At 34.7% G+C, this 22,399-nt stretch overlaps 2 protein-coding genes and 1 pseudogene across 3 annotated transcripts; 2 read left to right on the top strand and 1 right to left on the bottom strand.

Moving 5' to 3' along the window:
• Positions 1-22,399, bottom strand: part of LOC112101590 — a 56,095-nt pseudogene that overhangs the window by 19,638 nt on the left and 14,058 nt on the right.
• Positions 35-2,093, top strand: LOC18055971 (protein NRT1/ PTR FAMILY 1.1). The gene is made up of 4 exons (XM_006451141.2): positions 35-158; positions 274-491; positions 575-1,122; positions 1,187-2,093. The coding sequence occupies exons 1-4, from the start codon at positions 35-37 to the stop codon at positions 2,091-2,093; spliced, it is 1,797 nt and encodes a 598-aa protein (XP_006451204.1).
• On the top strand, positions 3,165-8,707 carry LOC18055970 (protein NRT1/ PTR FAMILY 1.2). 2 transcript variants are annotated; one of them, XM_006451140.2, is made up of 5 exons: positions 3,165-3,251; positions 5,786-5,864; positions 5,987-6,204; positions 6,295-6,842; positions 7,501-8,707. In XM_006451140.2, the coding sequence occupies exons 2-5, from the start codon at positions 5,792-5,794 to the stop codon at positions 8,417-8,419; spliced, it is 1,758 nt and encodes a 585-aa protein (XP_006451203.1). In that variant the 5' UTR covers positions 3,165-3,251; positions 5,786-5,791; the 3' UTR covers positions 8,420-8,707. The 2 variants fall into 2 exon arrangements, with proteins under 2 accessions (XP_006451203.1, XP_024048066.1); XM_024192298.1 differs by lacking the exon at positions 3,165-3,251 and adding an exon at positions 4,822-4,852.

The following is a 22,399-nucleotide window of genomic DNA, read 5'->3' as shown; positions in this document are numbered from 1 at the left end:
TAGTTTGTAGTAAGATAAGACAAGTGCATATAAAATGGAAGAAATGAAGCCGCAAAGAGATTCAGAGAAGAAAATGGAAGCTTCCCCACATCAACAGATAAAACAACCACCTTCAAAACCTGAAGGGGGTGGCCTCAGAACCATGCCCTTCATCATAGGTAAAAATATTACTATTAAAATATGATCTCTACATGCATGTACGCAAGTTTTATACAGGTTCATTTATATATAATTTGATAATAATTAATTTGTCCAATACAACAAACGTTTCAGTGAATGAATCATTTGAGAAGGTTGCGAGCTACGGGCTGTTGCCAAATATGATATTCTACTTGATGAATGGTTACCATGTTGAAGCTGCAAATGGAGCAAGCATGTTGTCCATTTGGTCTTCTATTTCCAATTTTTTGGCTATTGTGGGTGCTTTTCTTGCTGACTCTTATATGGGTCGCTTTTGGGTCATTCTTCTTGGTTCCTTCTCTAGTCTTCTTGTAAGTGTATTATTATTATTTACTTTCTTAATTTTTATGATCAGTTATTATTATTGTTCATCTAAATTTGGCGTCACACACAGGGCACGACTACTCTATGGTCGACAGCCATGATCCCGCAGCTAAAGCCTGCTCCATGCAACCAGCTTGTTAGCAGCAATTGCAGCTCCGCAACACCAGCTCAATTCGCAATCTTGCTTTCCTCTTTTGCTCTCATATCAATTGGTGCTGGCTGCGTGAGACCTTGTTCCATTGCCTTTGGTGCTGACCAATTAGACAACAAAGACAATCCCAAAAATAAAAGAGTACTGGAGACTTTCTTCAACTGGTACTATGCCTCAACAAGTGTATCCGGGATGCTCGCATTTACAATTATTGTCTACATTCAAGACCATTTAGGATGGAAAATCGGATTCGGTGTCCCTGCAATTCTAATGGTGCTTTCAACTCTAATGTTCTTGTTTGGTTCTCATCTTTACATTAAAGTGCAGCCTGACAAGAGCTTGTTCACCAGTTTCATTCAAGTCATTGTTGCTTCCCTTAGAAAAATAAGCCTTTATCCCTCGTCAAATACTGTGAATTACTATCATGCCAAAGATTCAAACTATGTCACTCCAACTGACAACCTAAGGTGTGATTAATTTTTAGTTAATTCATTATTACAGAATGAAGTTAATGTTCTGCTACGTATGCAGGTTTCTTAACAAAGCATGCATGATCGAAAATCCTGAAGAAGACTTAAACCCTGATGGGACAGCATCAAATCCGTGGAAACTCTGCAGCATAGGCCAAGTAGAATCACTGAAAGCACTGCTAAGGATCACCCCAATGTGCTCTACTGGGATCATAATTCTACTTAGCTTAAACCAACAGACATTTGCTACACTCCAAGCTAAAACTATGGACAGACACATCTCTCCAAGCTTCCAAATCCCAGCAGGATCATTCACAGTATTCACTATTATTACAGTAACACTTTGGATTGCCATATATGACCGAGCAGTCGTTCCAATTCTAGTTAAATTTACTGGACATCCCCGGGGACTTAGTCCAAAAATGCGCATGGGAATTGGTTTGCTGCTATCCGCAGTGTCAATGGCTTCGGCTGCAGTTGTGGAGAACAAGAGGAGGAAATTTGCAATTGATCAAGGGTTGGTTGATGAGCCTCAGAAAGTGATGGATATGTCAGCTATGTGGCTAATACCGCAATTTAGCTTGATTGGTTTGGCCGAGGCTTTTAATGCAATTGGACAGATTGAATTTTACTACTCTCAGCTTCCCAAGAGCATGTCTAGCATGGCTATGGCTATTTTTACTCTTGGAATGGCTGTTGCAAACTTACTAGGAGGCCTTTTGGTGAAGATTGTTGATAGGATTACAAGGAAACATGGCAAGGAGAGTTGGCTACCAAGCAATTTGAACAAGGGTCATCTTGATTATTTCTACTGGCTTCTAATGGCCATGTGTTTGGTTAATTTCGGATATTTTCTTGTTTGTTGTTGGGCTTATGGACCTTCTGTGGATGTGGCAGAAATGCCGACGGATAAAATGCCAGAAAGAAATGAAGATACATCTGGAATTAGAGAGCCACCAACGGTTTGAATTGCCTTGTTTTTGTTGAGAATTTGTAGTTTTGTAATTGGATCGAGAGAATTTGTAACAGAATATCCATTCGCATCCAAGTGATACCATGCTCGATTAGATTGGACTAAATTGAACTAATACTTAATATCATTAATCGTTTAGCATAACATTCATTGTAACAATATTTTAACTATTAAAATCATTTAAAAATATTAGTTAATTAGATATTCATTTAATTAATTAATATTTTAAATAATTTACTCAGTATCATATGTGGTATCATTTGCAATCTCAACTTTATAAGAGTGAAATTATTCTATAAATTTTTTTTTCAAAAATTTATATAGTATTTTAATGGGTCAATATAACCCCATCCTTTTGTCAATGTTCATTATATTATTATTATTTTTATTAAAGACATTTATGTTTCTAGTTTATTCATCGTGGTATGTGAAAGTTGATTTTTTTTTTTAATATTTTACATATTTCAGTTTGTTTTAAGTCCAAATATCCCGACCATGCATGTCATAAGTGATAGCTATAATATCAAGGAAGTATATTAAAAAATTGTATTGTGAAAAAATAAAAAATAAAAAATTGGTCAAGTGAAGCTATGTTTTACTCCCATGCCATTTAAGATTTCATTCTTTCACTTTACTACAATAATACGAAGACCTAATGAACACATAAAACATTATTTATTTATTTATTTATTTCACCTCTAATAATATCTAAATCATTCATTTTTTTTCCTCCTTTTGGTTGCATCTCGGACTTGTTACGTCAACTACAATTTCACAACCAAGTTGGAATTTAAAATAATTTATACATTCCAAATGTACTAATGAGGAATTAAGGTTGCCATAAAAGCAAGTGAGTTTTGATTTCGTTAATTAATGTGTGGCTAGAAATGGCATGAGGAATTTTTTGTCTAGAAATGGCATGAGGAATTTTTTGGCCTTTCATCTCAGCACACTTGATTACTTGTTCCATTTGTAGGCCAAAGAGTTTAAAACCACCAACTCACCTGTCACCACCTCTATGTACTCATCAAAACCACAGTCGCTGAGAGCGGCCAGCCCAATAACTTGAAAACAAAGGAAAAATTTTGAGCTTTGAACAGCAACCCACCATCGCCGAGTCCGACCATTTTTCCAGCCGGCTAGTTCAAAAACGGTACGCATAATTAATAATTTATATTATCAATTTTGTGGGGCTGAAACTTTATTATGTATAAGAGCTTAATTAATTAGATTAAGTTATTTATCAAATACATGACTCATCGTGTCTATGAACTGTGCCTGAACTTTTATCAAGTGGCTGGCCCTCTTATCTTCTAATTCTATGCCGGGCAGTTTGGTAATGCAATACTTTGTAAAATAATTGTTATTAGTTGTATAACAGAAATAATCAGCTGTTAAAAGAATCGGTTAAATACTTATTAAATTTATTTTTAAAAGTATTATTTATTTAAAAAATAATTGAATGTACTTAATAATTTCTCATTGTTAAAATATTATAAGAATATAAATGACTAAAATAGACAAAATATTCAATAAAATTTATTTACACATGCAAATATGTATATAATTTTTGTGTGTGTGTATATAACAATTGATAACTAAAATAAATAATTTTTATTAATTATATATTTTTATTTTGTTATCTCAATATAATTAGTAATAACAATAATAAATTTAATGATTTTATTTCTTAATTGAATAAAAATAATTTGAGATATATATATATATATATATATATATATATATAATTGTAAATTATAAGAATAATTCTTAAAATTAGATTTTAAAAAGCAACTCCTTCTTGCTTTTTAAAATCCATGATATTTCTCAAAATCTGTGGTAAGACGAAATAACTTTATCAAAAATAATTTTTTTAAAAAAATTCTTAAATACTAAAATTAATTTTAAAAGTTTTAAAATTATTTTTTTATTTGTTTAAACTTTAAAGTAATCCCAAACGGTCATAATCACTATGTAACCTAATTTTTGGGTCTGTTCTGAATATGCATACTGTGCCAACAAAACTCTTGGTATGTACATCGTTTTAATTTTATATTTCATTCATCGGAGAAGATTCTTTAATTTATTTACTGTTTGAATAACTTCAAAGATTTTTTTCCCCTTATAGATAAAATTTGATTTTACATCTAAACAAATTAATTATTACTAATCCACCATTATAATTAAGAAAATAAAAAGCATAGATAATTCTTATGTGGTTTAAAATGCCTTGTTGCATCTCCAGAACCACATCCAACAATTAATCTTAAATAAATTAAGACTCTATTAAAAGCATAGCATAACGATTTGCGCCCACAAGAGATTGTGTGCATCTATAATATTTGAAAAGACATCTCCATTTATAGTCTATAAATTATGATTGGGGGATTTTTTAGGGTCTCATGTGAGTGAACTTGAACTCATCCCCTCAATTGTTGAGGCCACCAATTGATCTACCAATAAGCGGCAGTCTAAATGGAGGCAATGTAGATGGAAATGTAGATATATGAGAGAGTTTTAACGGTTATAAATTAAAAGATGTGAAAAAATGAACTTTTATTTGACAATGCATTTAGCATGTTTTTTGAGCGGAGGGGCAATTTAGCATGTTTTAGTCATAGGTGAACGGCACAAAACATGTTGTCGAATCAATTCACATAGGACAGATTGAAACTTTTATAATTGATTTAAGAAGAACGCACATCGACCATTTAACTGTTAATTTTACACTCAGAGGTATCTTAGAGATTGTAGGTATGAACAATCACTAAATAATAGAGCTTTAGTTACTTTCCAATTCAGTGTATTTTTATCGTCTGATCTTATCATGATTTGTTAATTTTTTTTAAGTTATTTTTTTTCACGATCTAGATTGTGATACAAAATAATGGCTCTATTTTTTTTTAAATTGATAAGATCTTATCAAGTCAATCATATTAGTCAATTAATATAAATTTATTGTGTTTGGGTTTCAATTTCTGGACCCCCAGCAACTGTTTATGATATGATTTTCTTATTCACATGTTCATGTTGTGTTGTCAAGATAATTCATTTAGGACATGTACCTCCGATAAAAAAAAAGGGGGGGGGGTGAGATTTTGGTATATTTAAATATTTAAGGATAGTTTTGTAGTTTAAATAAAATATAATAAGAAGCCAAGAGTTAAAAGTCAAAAGCTAAGATATTTTTATTATAACTTAAACTTTGATGACATAAAATGTATGGTACGTTGATGTTTCTTCATATATATTGATGTGACTAGTTACTTAAATAAGTCCATTTTAATCATTTTAGAACCTTTATATATTGTTCAATAATGTTTTCGAATATATATTATTAAATTAGTCGAACTTCCAACAAGATTATTAATCGAATCATGTCGGTATCAAGCTAAAATTTGTCATAATCATGCGACACTTACAAGAAATGCAGCCGCCCTGTCAGACCCGTTTTGCCACCTTACCCACAACTTTCCTACTTTAATTACTTTTGATTCCAAGATTTGTAAAATTGAAGTGATGTTACCTAGAATTCTCATTTCGCTATATAACGCCAAATAGCCGTCCTAAGGCTGAGGAAAAGAGAGACCGCGAAACTTTACAATTCCTAAACTATTTCTGAACTTGCCCATATTTTGGCTATCTTAGCTATTGTAACTCTCAGTGCTGATCCCGTGCTCATTGCAGCTGAAGATGGAGACGAATACCAATCAAGAGATGACCAAAAGCAAAAAGGGTGGCCTTAGGACCATGCCTTTTATAATAGGTAAGTTCTAATTATTATTCTGAAGTCAGTGTATAGGGTTCTGCCAACAGAGGAGTGCTAACAGTAAATTTTTTTATGGTATTCGTGATGCTAAATTCTGTAAATTTGAGCTTAAATTGCAGCAAATGAGGCGTTTGAGAAGGTTGCAGGCGTCGGGCTTCATGCTAATATGATATTCTACTTGATACTAGAGTATCATATGAGTGGTCCTGAAGGAGCTAACGTTCTATTCTTGTGGGGCGCCATATCAAATTTCCTGCCCATTATTGGAGCTTCTATTTCTGATTCTTTCTTGGGTCGCTTCCGTGTCATTGCACTCGGAACATTCACCGCCCTTCTTGTAAGCCATTTTATTTTGTTCAACAGCTTTCTCCATTTTAATGTGATTAGTGATGCATATAATTAACCAATCGTACTTTCCTTCCCACAGGGCATGATTCTGCTATGGTTAACAGCCATTATTCCAGCGGCCAGACCGCCGAAATGCAACCCGTTTATAGAAATTTGTCCGGCTGCAAAGCCACGGCAACTGGGGTTTCTCTTTTCTTCATTTGTGCTTATGTCAATTGGAGCTGGTGGCATTAGGCCCTGCTCATTAGCCTTTGGTGCGGACCAATTTCACAATCCTGATAATCCCAATAATGAGAGGATATTGCAGACCTTCTTCAATTGGTATTATGCTTCGGTTGGACTCTCCTATATGGCTTCGATCACACTCATAGTTTACATTCAGGACAAAGCTGGTTGGGTTGTAGGTTTTGGAGTTCCTGTAGGCCTCATGTTATTTTCTACACTAATGTTCCTTCTGGGTTCTTCACTATATATTAAACCAAAAGCAAACAAGGTCTTATTCACTGGATTTGGCCAAGTTATATCCGCAGCCTGGAAGAACAGACACCTGCCTCTCCCACCTACGGATGCTGATAGATGGTACTATTACAAAGGTTCAAAGCTTACTGCACCAACAGAGAAACTGAGGTATATAATTCAGTAATTTCATATCAACATTGTGCAGCATGTAATCCACTTATCTTATTGTTAACAGATGATGTTAGTGTCTGGGCCTAGGATGTTTTGGTACCAAACTTAAAAGACTAAAGTAACCCTGATCCCTTTTTATTAATCGATTTAGGGGATGACTCGATATTTTCTCCTCATATGAAGCCACTATCCGGCTTTGGTTCTTTCGTTCAACACACCTAATTGTTCCACCATATTATGACTATTAGAGTTTGACTCTAATACCACTTGTCACAAGACTTGACCTAGAATATTTTGTTATTCAATCCATAAATATAATCTTATTAAATGAAGGGACCTATATTCTATTTAAAAGCTCAAATGATTCCCTTACCAGGCAATTTTGGACATATACAACTTGACATATAATATTTTTTTCTTAATTCTTTGTACAACGTGGTGAAGATTTGCATTTTTAAAAAATGCTAATTTCCGCACAAAATAAAAGTTTTGTGTAGCATATAACTTATAATTGGTGAGCTGACTATATTATAATTCGGTAGTGTTTATCTATGGGTATCATTTTGTAGACAACTCTATGATGGAATTTTTATATCATATGCATAGTAATAAACGACCCTAGATCATATCGTTAAGTGTGTGTTTGGTCCATCAGGTTCCTGAACAGAGCTTGCGTAGTCCAAAATCGAGAGAAAGAGTTGGACTTAGATGGAAAGGCTATAGAGCCATGGAAACTTTGCACAGTTAAACAAGTTGAAGAGCTAAAAGCAATAATTAAAGTTCTACCCATTTGGTCTAGTGGCATCATGATTGCAGTAACCATAAGCCAATATACATTCCCTCAGCTACAAGCTAAAAGCATGGACAGGCACATCTTCAGTGAGAAGCTGAAAATCCCACCAGGCTCTTTCGGTGTGTTTGCAATACTCACTTTGACCATATGGGTAGCAATCTACGATCGAGTTGTAGTTCCCCTGCTTTCAAAGTTTACCAACAGACCAAGAGGACTCAGCTACAGGCAACGTATCGGAATTGGCCTAGCAATTTCATGTGTGGCCATGGCAGTTGCAGCTTTGGTTGAGAGGAAGCGACGAAGCGCAGCAATCAGAGAAGGATTAGCTGATAATCCTGAGGGGGTTGTGGCATTGACAGCAATGTGGCTAGTGCCACAGAATTGCCTCATTGGTTTAGCCGAGGCTTTTAACGCAATTGGGCAAATTGAATTTTATTATTCTCAATTTCCTAAGACTATGTCCAGCATTGGTGTAGCTCTGTTGTCGCTTGGGATGGCCGTTGGGAACTTAGTTGGGAGTTTAATTGTGACAATTCTTAATCGTGTGACTGGAAGTGGAGGAAAAGTGAGTTGGGTTTCGACTAATGTTAACAGGGCTCACTATGATTATTATTATTGGATTCTCTGCATTTTGAGTGTCGTCAATTTCTTCTACTTTATAGCTTGTAGTTGGGCTTATGGGAGTTGTGAAGATATCAAGGTTTGGGATGAAGGAGAAGCCAAGAAAGAGCATGAAATGCCTCCGACGAAAGAATCTCCAATAGTACATCCTCGTACTTGATGTGTGATTTCAAACTCGTTCTGGGCTATGTAAAACTTAAACTCAACATAATCTTTTTTGTTTTTTCGTTCCTTAAGGAAAATGACATTTTCCTAATTTCATCTTAAGATTTAGACAAGAAATCCAGCTTGAAAGCGGGGTATCATATGTGATACGTAAGGTAGTGTTGCAAATAATTTTGTAAATTTTCTTATAATCGAGGCAGCTTCCTTCCTGGATGTTGGGAAATTGTTGAGCACAAGATTTCCTTATAACCATATTTGCATGAAAGCAAAATAAAAGTGTAATAATAACACACATAAATTGATAATAGAGTTCAGCCAATTATTATTATTATTATTTTGTCTTAACCACGAGATATCCTGGGAAGGGCCCCAACTGTGGGAGGCACCTTTAAGTCCGTACCACAACCCATATTAGAAGTCCCCGCTCGAACTGGGAGACACAGATTGTTCCAACAAAGGCGACTTCCCTGCGACTCGAACTGGGGAGTAAACCCAATCAAGCCGCTTAAGGGGACTCTATTGCCAGTGGAGCCAACACTTTGTTGGTTGAGTTAAGCTAATTATGCCTACATCTCTAAAGTTGTTACAAATATTTTATTAAGGAGGAATAGTTTACAATGTTTACAAAAAAACATTCACACCTCACAAGAATTTCACTCAAAAGTTTTCATATAAAAAAAAAATCTCAAAATCCTTTTCTTTATTCACTCTCTCGGATTGCTGAGGTTTGGGGATGATTTCCATTGCTATGAACAAGTCTATTTATAGGCTAAGAAAACAATTTATAGCTACAAAATTTCCTTCATCTGCTGAGCGCCATACCCAAGACAATGGCTAATTTCTCCACCCGAAAAAATAATATTAAATTCTTTGTTGTGGATTCCTCATCATTGCCTAAAGAAGATTGTTATGTTACATAATCATATAACATACATGATTATGCAACAGCCGTTGGATGAAAATCCAACGGTTGTGAAAATAACATGATTTTTTATCTTAAATTTTCACAATCTTTAGATGTTCATCCAACAGCTGTTACATAATCATGTATGTTACATGATTATGTAATATAACAAAAACCTTGCCCAAAACAATGACCTAACTTCTGGCCTAATTTTTTCGCCCAAAATCAATATTAAATTCTTTGTGTTGATGCCAAGTCATTTCCCACAATAAAGAATGAATTGTTTAATCAACAGTCACTGTTGTGAAAATTTTTAATATACTCACAAGCCACGAATTTAGAAATAGAATAGTGGTAACGAGGTCGATCCCACAAGGATTGTTATAAATTGAAAAGTCTAATTTAAATCTAAAATTAATATTAATTCTAACCTAGTTGACCAAATTGAGTTTCTAAGAAAACTAAACCAATTAAACTAAGGAAGCAATTAAAATAAATGAGAATTCAATAAGATAAGAATTACCAAGGTTTCAGAATCCACCACTATTCAACTAGTAATTATCTAAATATTCATTAACCCCCAATTTTAGAGTGACAACTCGAAATCAATCTATGTTATCTCATGGATATAACAATTAAGCCCAAATAAAATTAATCTTGTGCAGGTTCTTTTTTCTAATTAATAATATGATATCTAAGTGTCCTATGTAAATATATTGAATAACAAAGAGTCAAAGTTTTCCTAAGTACTCTGTGTAAACAATTTAATGAAAGACATAGAATCAAAGATAATCATGTATAAACTTTATAGATTCAAGCATAGATTTAATCGAATATTAATCCTAACAATCAATAATGCATGACAGAATTGATGAAAATATTTTAATAACATCCAATTAATCATGTGAAATAAAAATCATAATCATTGAAGAACATATATAGGGAATTAAATAAATAAAAAGATAATTATTTTATTGAACAGGGTATCATCTTTAACCTCAGTATAAGAAAATTAGCTAGACATACTTAAATTGGGAGAAACAAAACAAATAAAAACAGCCATGGAGAAGCTGAATTGTTGCTGCTCTCGCTATTCTTCTTCTCTGCCCAGCCTTGTGTCTGCCCTTTTTCCTTTTTTGTCCTCTGGCGGCCCTCTTTTTATAATGCTAGTTGACCGAATTCTTCTCCAAAAATTCTAAAGAAATCCTTTTTCAATTCTAATTGAAATCCTTTTCCAATTTAACGCCACCATAAGCCATTAATTCCAACTTTTGAAAATTAATTGCGGGCCCATTTAAATTGCTTTCCACATATTGCAATGCCATGCACATGCACTCCAATTGCCAATTGGAAAAATTAAATCTTTTAATTATTCAACATTTCTCAATTGGATTAATTGCTTTGATTTTTTCCACTCGGTTCTATCAATTCTTGACTGTATTTTTGTCTTCCAATTTAATCTTTATTCCTTCTCAATTTGAACTTCTTCATGCCCTTTTTATCCACAATCTCCAATTAATTCCCTATTCAATAAAATAATACAATTAATTAAAAATAAGAAATGAAAATAACTAGCAAATATATAATAAAGGGTAAAATATGTATATAAATTATGCTCATCAAATACCCCCAAACTTAGATTTTGCTAGTCCTCGAGCAAAACTAAAACTTAAAAAAAAACAAAAAAAAAAAACAAAAAGTAAATCCTAACTAAACCACTATCGCAGATAATCGCGATTGCATTTAGCGTATGCAATAAGCCTTTAAACCCATAGGCGGCCCTAGTGGACGAGTTGTTGTCTCGTGAGGGCTTCAGTGATGATACCCACAAACATCATTTTTAAAAAAAATTAAATTAAATTAAAAGAACAAAAAACTTTAAATAAAACATGAAAAATAGTCTCAAAGATTGCAAAAATTATATAGCTCAAAGAAAATTTCAAATATTGGCAAAGTTCTAACTTTAATTTAATAGTCAATCCCATCTCTCTTTTAGTTCTTGTAGTGTGTGTGTGAAATCAATTCAATCAAATTCATTCCCAAAATCCTCAATATCAACAGCCTTCGCCTCAAACAAAGAAAATAGCAGGTCAAACTAATCTTATCGTCTTGATCTCCAATTTTATTTTTTTTTTCACAGGCTTTTATGTGCATTTTCTTTTGATTTTTTTTAGCACATGCACTTGATTTTTTTCATTTTTTTCTCTCTTTTTTTTTAATCATAGTCAGGAGCTTTCACTCTACCCCTTAAGGTAGTCTTCTTCTCATGGTAGATTATCCTCTACATACTTGTGGTACATAAGCCCAAATTACTCAAGGATAGCTTCACTCTTAAGGGTTATAGGTATTTATTTCTTGTGGAGATAAGAATCAAGACAAACAGTCATTTACTCTATCTAAAATTCTCAACTCAGGTTGCGTCAATCTCAAATTTCAAGTCAAAATTATGAAAGAATTGATATTAGTGCTCATATTTTAAAGAATCTCAATCAAGAGGAACTAACACAAGAATCAAGTATAAACTAAGACAATATTCAACCCTTTCTAAGATCTATATTCATTGTCAATCAAGTTCTTATTATTGGCTTTTCACATAAAAACAAAAAACAACAATTTTTTTTTGAATTTTTGAATTTTTTTTGTTTTTTTTAACAAAGCAACACTATTCCCACCCCCAAACTTATTCGGAACATTTTCCTTAATGTTTCAAAAATAAAATATATGCATGCAAACAACTGAAAGAAGAAAAAAAAACATAAATAATAAAAAAGAAAGTTGGAGATAACACACCTGGATGGGCTGAAAAAGCTTAAAAGAAAATGTCAAATGAAAAGAAAACATTAGAAAAGAAAAATACTAGAAAAGCAAAACAAACAATGAAAAGAAAAACCTATTATTAACATAAAACAAGAATGCAAAGATGGACTTAATTAATCCTGATAAACAGGATCATCTAAAAGCATCTCCTCAACTTCTGGTGTTCGTAACTCTAAAAATGGTTTTAATCTTTGACCATTGACCTTAAATGAATCACCATTTTCAGGATTTTCAATCTCAATTGATCCAAAAGGGAAGACAGTATGAACTATAAAAGGATCAGACCATCGAGAACGTAACTTACCTGGAAAGAGATGCAATCGAGAATTATACAAAAGTACTTTCTGACCTGGTGTAAAGGATTTTCTCAAAATGTGCTTGTCATGACAGACTTTCATACGATGCTTGTAAATCTTGGCATTATCATATACATCATTCCTGATCTCTTCAAGTTTTGTTAGTTGTAATCTTCTCTTGGAACCAGCCTGCTGCATGTCAAAATTGAATTTCTTGATAGCCCAATATGCACGATGCTCCAACTCTACTGGCAGATGACATGCTTTTCCATACACAAGTTTATAAGGTGACATCCCAATTAGTGTTTTAAAAGCAGCCATATATGCCCACAATGCATCATCAAGTCTCAAAGACCGATCCTTTCTATCTAGCCTAACTGTTTTCTCTAGAATCTGCTTGATCTCTTTATTAGAAATCTCTACTTGGCCACTGGTTTGAGGATGGTATGTGTTGTGCAAATTTTAATGTACTCGCAAGCGCACAAATCTATTGTAGTATAGACTAATGGTGACGAGTGTCGATCCCACGAGGAGGTGGATTTTAATTATGTGTATAGAATTAATTTTGTAAATGGGCTGTTGGATTTATGGTGGAAATGATTTGGAATATGTTAAGACTTAAATTAAAATGGCGAGAATAAATTCTAAAATTGGAATTGCAATGGAGAGAATAAATTGAAGAGAAAATCTATTAAATTGACGTACTTGGGTATCTGGATCCGTATCAACATGCATGATGGGCTAAATAATCCGTATTAATGCCAATTAAATCATGAGGGGGGAATCCCACACCTCATGAACCACGCTCTAATTAATATGGTGCTAAGGGTTTATCGTGCCAAATAATAATAACCTTATACTAGAGAGTCGGTGAAACCAAGGCGGTATCTAGACAAGATTATTATTATTTGTCGATGAGAAGTCAAAACATCCACAAAAACTAAAGGGGAAGAGAAAATAAATTTACCAAATTAAGCCCATGACACATGTTGAGACTTCACCTTCAACCCAAGCTTGAAAGAAAATTAGTCACTCATAGTTGAACTAGGGGTAAAATGGGAATTTATTAAAATACGAAGAAAATACAAGATGGAGAAGGAATTACAGAAAATGGATCCCAAAAATGGATTCAGAGATATCAAATTAGGGGGGGAGGCCCCCTTTTTATAGATACATGGAGTAAATCATGGCCATCAGATTAAAAACAGTTTGGACGCTCAGGATTGCGCCATGTCATCAGTCAACAGTCCACGGTTTGACTCGGATGAACAGTAACACGGTTTGACTCGGATGAACAGTAACGCGGTTTGACTCGGATGAACAGTAACGCGGTTTGATTCGGATGAACAGTAATGCGGTTTGGTTGAAAATAATCCTGTGTGATGCATGTACCGTACGCGAGATTTTTCATCCACTGATATGCTGCCACGTCACCATCAATAGTACATAAGAATTTTAGCCCAACAGGATCGTGACACCTCATCAGTCAATGCCACATCATCGATCCGTCTATGTGAACAGTGTTGTGAACAGTAACGTAGTTAGTACCGTACACGTGAATAGTACCGTACATATGAATACTGCCATTTTTCCTTTTATGCTCCTCCTAAGGTTTTCGACCGTCCTGAGTTCAAAAACGATGTCCGTTTTGCCGTCTGATCTCTCCTTTATTATGAAATGACTATAATGCCCAAAATACATAAAATACTTAATTAAAATAAAACACATGTAATTAAATCACAAGAAGGTTAAATACATAAAAGTAAAGGTTGTTAGTAAGACTTGAAATGTAAAATGATGGTTTTCTCCTTTATAAATATGCATTTTCTAACACTCAACACACCCCCCAACCAGCTTATTGCTAGTCCCTAGCAAATAAAGCGAAAACAAAATTCAAATTCAAAATATTTTTTTTAATAGAAACACTCGTATTTATTCCGTCAGATTAATTATAGCAATCAAATAAAAGTATAAGCATTATCTCCAGTCTAAAGCAACATCACACCCACATCAACCATCCACATGAATCAGCCCAGTAGACTTTGTCATAGCTACTTTTAAGAATGACATGTCAAACCCCAAAATCTCACTGGAAGTAGTGACACTCTCACAAAGAAATTAAAACCAATAAAAATAGTCACTCCAATGAATGGTAATTGAGAGAGAAAATAATAAAGAAATGATATCACATGCTCTCACCAAGATGAAATAAATATGCCCTCAGCTTATAAATAATACGAACTCAAATCAAACAAAAATGCTAGTCAACCCACTTTATTTATCTTCTTTTTTTTTATTATGCATCACTACATCTTTTTAGCCCATATAACTAGCTTCTACTTCAAACTATAGTTCCCTAAAATCAAGAAGGACTTTTATTAGGACGTAACGTAGGCTAGGGACATGGCTAACAAAGAAGGAAAATAAAGAAAACAAAGTGTATGTTTGAGAAAAATGCAAAGATTTTTTTTTTTTGGAAGTTGCAAGGTGGATTTCACTATTATTTTTATTTTTTATTTTTTGAAACAACAACTTTTTTTTTTTTGGCATAACTTTACTGAACAACATAATTATTTACATTTTCTCAAACATAAATAGGTGATGGAACTTATAAGACATTGGGTAATACTCCAAATCGGAGTGGGTTAAGATGATAAGTTGACAAAGAAAAAGATTTTTTTTTTAAAAGGCTCAAAAGGGTTAACTATGGATATTTGATAAAAGGGATGGCTAGAAAGGCTCAAACGGATCAAAGATGGCCTTTCCATCGTCTTTTAGGGCTCTAAATAATCTTCCATATCTACTAGTCAGATGGGCCTCCAAATGTAGCAACACACTCTTTTTTCTTTTTCTTTTTTTTTCTTTTTTTTTATTTTACAATTTTTTTTAAGGGTTAACTCAAAAGCAATTTAGAGATCGTGTGTAAAATAATAAACTACTAAGCTGTATAAAGAGTGGGCAAAATGGTTATTCTCCAAGAAAAATAATAGGCTCAAAAACTCACTTGGTACTTATTATGACATGTTCATTCCTTCAAACAAATCACATTTGTCTCCGACATCAACATGTAGAGTAGCAAACATAATGTAACATCACTTAAGACTAAAGATAATACAAATACTAAAATTTGAAATTAATCATGTCATCCAATGTTAAAACAAATCACACAATTTTTTTTTTAAACAACATTCTACCCCCCAACCTATTCTAAACATGAAAGGAAAATATGCATGCAAAAATGTGAAAATGATGCATAAAAACTAATTAGAAAAGTTACACGTAAAATGATAGAAAACGAAAATATTTTTTTTTTTAAAGAAGATGCGTTTCTAGAGGAACTACACTCCATATTCAGTCATCTTCGACTCACAAGTTGGAAAATGTATATTTATAGAGGAGAAATTAAAAAGAAGAAAAATAAACATAAAAACATAATAAAGAAAAAGAAAATGTCTGAAATTTTTTTTTTAGTTTTTTAATTTTTTTTTTACGATGAAGATGCGTTTCTAGAGTCACTACACTCCATATTCAGTAGGGATGGCAATGGGGAGGGGAGGGGAGGGGACCAATCTCCCCATACCCATCCCCGATGTTTTGCATATGTCCCCGTCCCCTCCCCGTCCCCGTCAAAATTGCTTGAGAGAATCCCCATCCCCTCCCCGAATAATAACAGGGGATCCCCGAGGGTCCCCGGTCCCCGAATAATTAATAGTCTAATACATTTTTTATTTTCGATTTTAAATTAATCATATTAAAATAAACTCATACCGCTATTGTAAGCTCGTAACCAACTTTGACAGCACATTAAGGCCTCCAATGTGCTTGGATGAAGTTTGTTATGGTATGAGCTCACAACTCTACCACTAGTGTTAAAAGCTGATTCAGAAGCAACTGTTGTAATTGGAATTGCCAAAATATCTCTAGCAATTCGAGCTAATGTAGGATACCTATTAGCATTTGTCTTCCACCAACTCAAAATATTAAAATCTTCCATCCGAGATATAACTTTCTCATCCAAATATGAATCTAATTCATCTGCAACAACTGCACAATCTCCATTGTTTACATAATCATTAAAACCTGTCATCCATTTGGTTGCTTTCTTATAAGAATCCCCTGTAGATCTAGTAGAAGAACTACTACCAGTATAATCAAAGCAATAAACAGTTGGTGAAAACTTCAATTAATACTCTTCAACTAATTCCCGGCAAAGGGTGACCACTTTCCCAACATACAACTATTTTGATATTTATTATTTTTAACAATATTTATAATTTTGTTATTTATTTATTAGTAATTTTAAAAATAAAAATAAAATTAAAAATTAAAATGGGGAAATGGGTAGGGGATGGGGATTCCACCTCATCCCCGTCCCCTCCCCGAATAAAAAGTTGGGGATTCCACCTCATTCTCGCTGCTATGCTTCGACCAAGATCTATGGCTGCCTCAACGAACTCTTTATGTTTGCCATATGTAAATCTAGAAAGCACACAAATGTTCTTGAATTGTCTATTAGGAGTAGCTGACATTGTGATACTTCTCAAAAATAATTTGTGAGTGCTTGACAAAAAAGAAATCACATTTAAGAGTCTCGGTGATAGTGGGTCATGGTTGTGTATGAGGTAATATGTCAGTGTCAAATAACGCGTAAAGCACGTGGCTCGCAAGTAAAAAAGAAAACAGTAAAAAGGAAAAAGCAAACAATAATAAAATTATTAAAGACAATAATGCAAACAATAAGACAATAGTGAAATAAAATAACAATAAAGTAAAAGGATATTTACAGGTAGTTGCGACTGTGGCTCACATCTTCATCTGGTTTTACGTCCAGAAACGGCTTGAACGCCCTCTATGGGTCGAGGATAGGCTTCCTATCCAGTTTTCTTATAAACTGGCAAACAGGGTCGTTTATAGTCAGATTCCCGAGACTATATCGTGCATGCTCTTTCTGGAATAATGGCCATAACTAGAGAATCGCTCCTTGCACATATCCACTGGGATGCGTTTCAAGAGACAAAAGGATATCATCCAATGACTCCTTATTCAAGCCATCCCTAATGAATTGAATCTTATCTTCCCTGTTATCAGACACCATTCCTAAAGAACATGTGTTTTTATTGCAACTCATTCTGGCACACTTATGACAAGCAACAGAAATTCTTCGAGCTCGTCATTTTCTTGCATAATTTCCTTTACCACAACCAGGCATGAATGCAATAAATTTTGGAGGTAACTCACCTGCCGATCGTACTTTAGCCTCGATTAACCAACGGATGTCAGCAGGTATGTTATTCCTCATGAGTAATCGCATGCGTTCGGACCGAGCTTTATAGATCGTAAGGAGGGCATTCTGAGGAAGTGAAGGGAATCGCTTGTGAAGCTTCGCTAGAATCTCGTTTCTGTCCATACTTTCGCCTCAGAATATCAGTTATTATGGGAAACTGAAGTAACCGACTTGATTGTCACGGAGTACCGTTATCCGCCACTTCACCGGGGTAACAAACTAAAGCACACAAACAGAAAAACAAATTAAAACACACAAAGAAAATTAAAATCGTCCTCTTATTGAATTTACCTCAAGCTCCAACTGGATGTCGTAAACACTTCTCTCAATGTCTCTGAGTTGGCTTTCTAAACCCTAAACATAGGCTACTAACTCTGGTGGTTGTAGAGCCCAAATGTGATGTGTTTTACAAAATTGAATCTGCCTTTTGAGATGAGTTTTGACACGTTGAAGTGGTTTAAGAATGTTCAGGAGGAACGGTCTAAGTAAGGTACTCATGATTAAAAATGATAAAAGAAAACTTAATAGTTAAACAAACACACTTATGCAAAAATAATTTCAATTAGCAGAAGAATAATATAAAGAAAGAAAAAAAATCAAATCAACGAAAAGAAAAAAAATCAATTCAAATCTGGTGGGTCACTCAAATTTATTTCGGTGTCTTCTCCATGTGGTTGGTATTCTAGATATGGCTTTAATCTTTGACCATTAACTTTAAACGTGACACCGTTCTTTGGGTCCTTAATTTCAATTGCCCCATGTGGAAAAACAGTATGAACAATAAATGGGCCAGACCAACGGGAGCGTAACTTACCTGGGAATAGGTGCAAGCGAGAATTGAATAAAAGCACTTTCTGACCTGGAGTGAATGATTTTCTCATAATTTGCTTATCATGGAAGACTTTCATTCGTTGCTTGTAAATCTTGGCATTTTTGTATGCATCATTGCGAATTTCTTCAAGTTCTGCTAGCTGTAATCTTCTTTCTGAGCTGGCTTGCTGCATGTCAAAATTGAATTTCTTGATGGCCCAATATGCACGATGCTCGAGTTCCACAGGTAGGTGGCAAGCTTTTCCATATACTAGCCTGTAGGGTGACATCCCAATCGGGGTCTTGAAAGCCGTTCTATATGCCCATAAGGCATCATCAAGTCTTAATGACCAATCTTTTCTGTCCGGCCTCACCGTTTTTTTCTAATATGTGCTTTATTTCTCGATTGGATATCTCAACTTGGCCACTGGTTTGCGGATGATACGGAGTCGCCACTTTGTGTGTGATTGAATACTTTGTCAAAAGAGCTTTGAATACTTTGTTACAAAAGTGGGCACCACCATCACTGATTATTGCTCGAGGGAATCCAAAGCGCGAGACAATGTTGCTTTTCAAAAATCCTATCACCACCTTGTGATCATTGGTCCTACATGGAATTACTTCTACCCATTTTGATACGTAGTCAACAGCAACCAATATGTATTGATGGCCAAAAGAAGAGGGAAAGGGTCCCATGAAGTCGATACCCCATACGTCAAAAATCTCAACCACTAAAATTGGATTTAGTGGCATCATGTTCCTTCGTGTAATGCTTCCCATTCGTTGACACCTATCACATGAAGAACAAAGAGTGTAAGCATCTCGAAATATAGTTGGCCAATAAAAACCACATTGTAAAACTTTAGTTGCTGTTTTCTTAGCACTGAAATGGCCTCCACAAGCTTGTTCATGGCAGAATGAAAGAATATTCTGAATTTCATTTTCTGGGACACATCATCTAACAATTTGATCAGCACAATACTTGAACAAATACGGGTCATCCCAAAAGAAAGTCTTTATCTCTGCAAAGAATTTAGCATTATCTTGCTTTGTCCAATGCTCTGGAAGTTTACTTGTAACAAGATAATTAACTATATCAGCATACCAAGGTAATACTTCCACATTCATTAATTGTTCATCTGGAAATGACTTATTCAATATTAATGGCTCTGTAATTGTGTCAAAATGGAGACGAGAGAGGTGGTCCGCCACAACATTCTCTGTGCCTTTCTTATCTTTGAATTGCAAGTCAAACTCCTGCAAAAGTAACACCCAACGAATTAGTCTGGCTTTTGCATCTTTCTTTGTGAAAAGATACTTAAGAGCAGCATGATCCGTGAATATAATTATTTTACAACCAATGAGATATGGTTGAATAGCATTTCTTTTTCAGTAGTTGAATAGTTCAACTGTGCATCATTTAATGTCATACTAGCATAGTAAATAACGTGGGGAATTCGATCAACTCTTTGTCCTAATACTGCTCCTACTGCATAATCAGATGCATCACACATTAGCTCAAATGGTAAGCTCCAGTTTGGGGCCTGAATGATGGGTGATGATGTCAACAACTGTTTTAATTTTTCAAACGCCATAAGACATGAATCATTAAAGATAAAAGGTACATCCTTAGCAAGTAAATTGCATAAGGGTATAGAAACTTTGCTAAAATCTTTAATGAAACGTCTATAGAAACCAGCATGCCCAAGGAAAGATCTTACTTCTCTGACTGTTTTGGGTGGAGGAAGATTAGAAATGAGATCTACCTTGGCTTTGTCAACCTCAATACCTTTGCTCGAAATGATGTGACCGAGAACAATACCTTGTTTTACCATAAAATGGCATTTCTCCCAATTTAAGATCAAGTTCTTCTCGATACATCTCTGCAGAACTAGTGTTAGATGATGTAAACATTAATCAAACGAGTCACCAAAGACAGAAAAATCATCCATAAAGACTTCAAGGAATTGTTCCACCATATCAGAAAAAATGCTCAACATGCATCGTTGAAATGTAGCAGGTGCATTATATAATCCAAATGGCATTCTCATATATGTAAATGTGCCAAAAGGGCAAGTGAAAGTAGTTTTCTCCTGATCTTTTGGTGCTATGGGAATCTAATTATATCCTGAGTAGCCATCTAGAAAGCAATAAAATTCATGGCCTGCTAATCTATCAAGCATTTGATCAATAAATGGTAAAGGAAAATGGTCTTTACGTGTGACAGAATTCAACTTCCTATAATCAATACATACACGCCATCCTGTAGTTACTCTAGTGGGTATCAATTAATTATCAGCATTTGTAACTACTGTGACTCCTAACTTTTTGGGGACAACTTGTACATGACTGACCCATGAACTATCAGAAATTGAGTAAATGATACCTGCATCTAATAGCTTAAGGACTTCAGTTCTAACAACTTCTTTCATTTTAGGATTTAACCGACGTTGCATTTCCCTAGTAGATTTAGCATTTTCATCGAGGTGAATGTAATGCATACAGTCTACTGGGTTTATACCTTTGATGTCTGCTATGATCCATCATAATGCTCCTTTGTGCTCTTTTAAAACATCCAACAACTTACCCTTTTGTTCATCATTTAGGGATGATGAGATGATTACCGGCAGAGTACTTTCTTCTCCCAAAAATGCATATTCCAATGTGTTGGGCAATGGTTTGAGCTCGAGTTTCGGTGGTGATTCTGATGATGGGATGAGTTTCTTCTCTGATGGTGCTAGTTGTTCAACTCTTGGCTTCCATTTATTAGTGTCCATGGATGGTGTTGAGTCAAGTAGGGCGTTGACCTCATCGACCGATCTGTCAATATCAAAATCCAAACCAAAGTGAGTTAAACAGGTTTGTAAAGGATCATCACTAAGGTTTGAAAGATAAGTGTTATCAACTATTGTTTCAATTAAATCCACATCAACAATTCCATCATCTGCACTGTGAGGTTGTTTGGCAATGTTGAAGATGTTCAGCTCCATAGTCATGTTGCCGAAAGACAACTGCATATTTCCAGTCTTGCATTGAATGTGAGCATCCGCAGTTGCCAAGAAAGGTCGGCCTAGGATAATTGGGATGTGCTTCCTTGAATCCTGTATTGGTTGAGTGTCAATTACAATGAAATCAACAGGAAAATAAAACTTGTCTACCTGGATAAGCACGTCCTCCACAATACCACGAGGTATTTTCGTGGACCGATCTGCAAGCTGTAACACCACTGGAGTTGGGTGTAATTCTCCCAGTCCAAGTTTCACGAATACTGAATAAGGCAACAGATTTACACTAGCTCCTAAATCCAACAAAGCATTCTCAATTGTGTGGTTCCCTATACTACATGAGATAGTGGGGGAGCCTGGGTCTTTGCATTTTAAAGGAATTTTATGTTGGAGTATAGAACTAACATTTTCTGTTAAGAATGCCTTCTTTTGAACATGCATATTTCTCTTTTTAGTACAAAGGTCTTTAAGAAACTTGGCATAAGATGGAACTTGTTTAATAGCATCAAGCAAAGGGATGTTAACACTTACCTGTTTGAAGATTTCAAGAATCTCACCTGTGGATTTTTCCTTTTTTCCTTTAGCTAACCTCTGAGGAAATGGAGCTTTCGGAACATATTCTCGTGGGTTGGTTTCTTCTTTCTCCTCCGGTGATGAGTCATCAACATTCACAGGTACAATTTGATTTTCTTTTGTCACCGGCATCTCCACTTTGTTGTCGACTTCTTTTCCTTTTCACAAGGTCATGACGGCTTTGACCTCTCTATGCTGCTGTGGTGAACTGGTACTTGCTTCATGCACTCCTTTAGGGTTAGGCACTGGTTGACTTGGAAACTTACCTTTCTCAACGATCATTGCC

The sequence above is a fragment of the Citrus clementina genome, unplaced genomic scaffold (assembly GCF_000493195.1).
Source record: "Citrus clementina cultivar Clemenules unplaced genomic scaffold, Citrus_clementina_v1.0 scaffold_1, whole genome shotgun sequence".
NCBI classification, from domain to species: domain Eukaryota; kingdom Viridiplantae; phylum Streptophyta; class Magnoliopsida; order Sapindales; family Rutaceae; genus Citrus; species Citrus x clementina.
This window is presented reverse-complemented; position numbering and strand designations above follow the sequence as displayed.